Here is a 4,031-nt window from a genome sequence, read left to right as displayed (position 1 = left end):
TCTCCGGTCCGCGGTGGTCCAACTGAGACAATCCTCATTCCTCATCTTCTCTGAAACTAACACCGCAGCCGCATCGCCTGCCGACGTCTGTCGTTCCACTGCGCTCCACACCACTAGATCCCCCCCCCCCCCCCTCGCCGCCCCGAGCACCGCACGGCTATCCCTGAGCTCCCGTTGCAGTCGGATTCCGCCATCAACGTTGATGTCCCTGTCGAGCTCCTCCGTACCGTCGGATTCGCCTCCCGGCTTCGCCGCTGTTAGTTGTCATGTTTCATGTGGTTCTCAAATTTTAGGGTCGCTAAAAAATGAGAAATGTTGCCAGTGTCCAAGCACATTTTCTCTCCACACCCAAAACCAGCTTTCAAATTATAGGGCTGTCTTGGAGATGCTTTGAACCCTAAACCCTAGGAAAAGTTCAGGGGTTAAATTGAAATTCTCTCGAGAAACAAACATTTTTCCTTTCCTTGGGCCGTGCTTGCTCCACTTCACACACAGCACGCCACGCCCAAAAAGAAAGCCCAAGCCCTCATCCCCACCGCAGCGCTTCCGGCGGCGGCGGCGGCCATGGAGGCGGCCATGGCGGAGTTCGAGTGCCTCGGGTCGCTCGGTCCCATCACCGCTGTGACGAACGAGTTCCTGCGCGAGCAGACTCCGCACAACGAGAACGAGTATGAAGAGCAAGTCCGCCGCCTGTACGACCCCGCCGCCTACGCCATCCCCGTCCGCCCGCCCGTCTCCGCCGCCGCCAGCCTCTTCGCCCTGCCACCCGACGACGACGTCGACCGCGTCAGCCGCCTCCCCGATGCGCTCCTCCGCGACGTCGTCTCCCGCCTCCCCGTCAAGGACGCCGCGCGCACCGCCGCGCTCTCCCACCGCTGGCGCGGGGTCTGGCGCTCCACGCCGCTCGTCCTCCACGACGTCGACCTCCTCCCCGACACCTCCGCCGTGTCCCGCGTCCTCGACGCGCATCCGGGGCCCTTCCGCTGCGTCTACCTCACCAGCACCCTCGCGGAGGGCTTCCGTGGCCTGCTCGCGCGCTGGCTCCGGCTCCTCGCCGCCAAGGGCATCCAGGAGCTCGTCCTCGTCAACGCCCGCTGGCCACTCGACTACGTTCTCCCCGCCAGCCTCCTGGGCCTGACCACCCTCACCCGCCTCTACCTCGGCATGTGGAGGTTCCCCGACACGGCCGGCCTCCCGCGCGCCACCTGCTTCCGCAATCTCCGTGACCTCGGCCTCTACAACGTGCTGGTGGAGAGAAGGGATCTGGACTTCATCCTCGACAGGAGCCCCGTGCTGGAGACGCTCTGTCTCCAGGGCAATGTGCTCAAGCTCCGCATCCGGCTCGTCAGCCAAAGCCTCCGGTGCGTGCAGATCATCGGGTGCTTCATCGAAGAGATCTTCGTGTTGGACGCCCCAAATCTTGAGCGGTTCATCTATTCAGATGCTTGGCACCCTGTTGGCAACTGCACCACCACGGTCAAGATCGGCCATGCCCCCAAGCTGCACTTGTTGGGATACTTGGCGTTGGACCCAAGAAAGCATGTCCTAGATGTGGGCAACACCATCATCAAGGTGCCTCATATTTCCATTAATTGGTTCAATCCTACACTGCACGAGCTATGTAAATTTGACATCTTTCTTCTCTTAATTGGGTGCATTGTGAATTTGTGATTGCAATTGCAGGCTGGGATAGGGATGAGCCCAAGCACCATGCTACAAGGTGTGAAAATCCTGGCTTTGGAGGTGCGTTTCGCAGTCCGCAATGATGTCAAGATGATCCCCAATGTCCTCAGATGCTTTCCGAATGTTGAGACGCTCCATATCATGGTGAGGCCCCTGACTCTTCTTTTGGCTTACATTTGCACCATAGCACGCTAGCATCATGTTGCTAATTGCTATCAATAGCTGATGAACTGCATATGCTCTTCTTTATCGAATTTCAGTCTGGAAAAGATGATCAATCCACTGGCAAGCTCAACCTGAGGTTCTGGCACAAGTCAGGTACCATAGAATGCATACGGTCGCGCATCAAGCTGCTGGTTGTCCGGGATTTCAAAGGGGGTCGAAGCGAGATGGCCTTCCTCAAATTCTTCTTTCAGAGTGCGTTGGTGCTGGAGGAGGTGGTGATTCTGTTGCCCGATGATCCGACGGATCGTATGTGTCGCAAGGTGGTGTCCCTGAGGCACATTGAACGGGCCAGTGAAGCGTCCGTACTGTGGGCAAGCCAGTCTGTTCCTGAAGGCTTCGTTCGGAGCATCGAGAGAGCGTCTGATTTCTCCCTCGGTGACCCTTTTGCCAACTACTGTCCCATTGGGTTGCAATCGCCTCGGCTATCATCATGAGGAGTAAGTTTGCTCTGGAAGCTGTTAGTGTTCTGTTACTGCAGTGTGTGCACCAAGGGTAGACAGCCGTTAGAGATGTGTTTTCAGTGTCAGCCGTTAGAGATGTGTTTTCAGTGACTGAAGATTCGCCCTGCCTCTTGTCCGTGTTTAGCCTGATTAGCTTCAGTGTCGAAGTTAGCAGTATAATTGTTGATGCACATTCACGACTACCATTTTGTCGCGACCATTGTTCTGCTTGCTGGCAATTACAGACCACCGTGTCTGCGTTTCATGTAATTTCATTAGCTAGGCCGTGATCTGGTGACGGTGGTGTTACATTGCACGGTTTTGATTAAAAGATGTTTATTGTGACAATGGTGTTACATTGCATGGTTTTGGCTAAAAAATGCCTGTTATGGCATCACCTCATCCTTGATCAGATTTTCTTTATGCCTTGTTTTTCTTTTTAACATGGGGATGGCGCGGCGTCAACTTCATTTCAGCTCATGTACAAAGTACAACATGAATTACAAAGCCCTCATACAGTACATTGTGAAGCAATTGCAAAATTGGACGCATCTAAAAGCAGGTTCTGAAGATCTACTAAGGACCTGATGAGCGCAATTCTGAGCCACCCCATTAATATCTCTAGGAATATCATAGACAGAATGGATAAGCTGTGATGATTTTTCTGTAGAAATTGTTGAGGGTGGCTGACTTGCCCCAGGAGGTCCCTTCAGCGCCGAGATCCCTGCTGGCCGCAGCCTTGGCGAGCGTCAGGTTATCAGTGAGGAATGTGACCTGCCTGTTGGAGCTGAAGCTTGAGTGCTTGATCAGCCGCGAGCAGCAGGGCAGAAGAAGAGGAGAGGTATAGGGGAAAGGTTTAGGGTTTCACTTGGGTGTACTCTCACCCCTTATCTCAGCTGTCCAGCTCCTTGAGATTGACAATACACAAATGAATCTAGACTTAGTTTCTTTGGTTTCTTTCATGCTGATACACACATTATTGGTATCTAAATATAAGTGATTAGGAGAAATGAATAATCACCAGAAGCTCTTTCAAGCATTTAGCTATTAATATTAGTACTCCAAAAACTTAGTCTGACTGGCAACAGAAATCAAAATACTACATAATCAAAATGGCATGCTGGCAACTGTACCAAACAAAAAGAGGAATCTGTTAAAGAGTTGGAAGTGAATTGCAATAATCTGTTTAGGAACCACCATGAATGCAAGATTTGTGCTACCACTCAGTTTGAAGGTTTCAGATTATTGTAATTTTTGCATCTAAAAAGTGCTTAACTATGTCAAACGTGTTTAATCACTGTAAAAAAAATACATGGGCGCTACCTCTTCGATATAAAGGGCAATGCAGAGGGTGGATGGGCGGCTATTTATCGGAAAAAAACAACTTCATGGTTTTTTTACTTTCCCTGTAAACTCTATCTGTATATCAGTTTGCAAGTCAGCTGCCTTTGGTCCTCTATTGCAGTTCAGTTTGTTTACTCTATGTCTATCAGTTAGCAAGTCAGCTGTTTTTGGGGACTCGATCGGCAGTCACTCACCCCCTACTGCTGTGTCTCAGGTGATCAATTTTTTTCATATATGAGAGTTTTTTGGCATGCATTACTATGATAGATCTGCAATGAAAGGTAGACGGCCTCACTAGGTTTTCCAATTGGTTTACTAATTGATGGTTCTATCTTAAGT

General features: G+C 51.2%; 1 protein-coding gene across 1 annotated transcript; it reads left to right on the top strand.

Moving 5' to 3' along the window:
* The first annotated feature begins 479 nt into the window (after positions 1 to 479).
* Positions 480 to 2,696, top strand: LOC109742791 (F-box/FBD/LRR-repeat protein At1g13570-like). The gene is made up of 3 exons (XM_073511038.1): positions 480 to 1,572; positions 1,684 to 1,827; positions 1,944 to 2,696. Exons 1-3 carry the CDS (start codon positions 565 to 567, stop codon positions 2,340 to 2,342), a joined length of 1,551 nt encoding a protein of 516 aa, XP_073367139.1. The 5' UTR covers positions 480 to 564; the 3' UTR covers positions 2,343 to 2,696.
* Positions 2,697 to 4,031: the final 1,335 nt, after the last annotated feature.

The sequence above is a fragment of the Aegilops tauschii genome, chromosome 3 (assembly GCF_002575655.3).
Source record: "Aegilops tauschii subsp. strangulata cultivar AL8/78 chromosome 3, Aet v6.0, whole genome shotgun sequence".
NCBI classification, from domain to species: domain Eukaryota; kingdom Viridiplantae; phylum Streptophyta; class Magnoliopsida; order Poales; family Poaceae; genus Aegilops; species Aegilops tauschii.
Note: the sequence above shows the minus strand (reverse complement) of the source record. Positions and strands in the feature narration are given on the sequence as shown.

Excerpts from the sequence above, each read along its gene's own strand:
- LOC109742791 (XM_073511038.1), top strand. The coding sequence starts at position 565 with ATGGAGGCGGCCATGGCGGAGTTCGAGTGCCTCGGGTCGCTCGGTCCC. Across the intron at positions 1,573-1,683 it reads TGGGCAACACCATCATCAAG|GCTGGGATAGGGATGAGCCC; the intron begins GTGCCTCATATT and ends TTGCAATTGCAG. Across the intron at positions 1,828-1,943 it reads TTGAGACGCTCCATATCATG|TCTGGAAAAGATGATCAATC; the intron begins GTGAGGCCCCTG and ends ATCGAATTTCAG.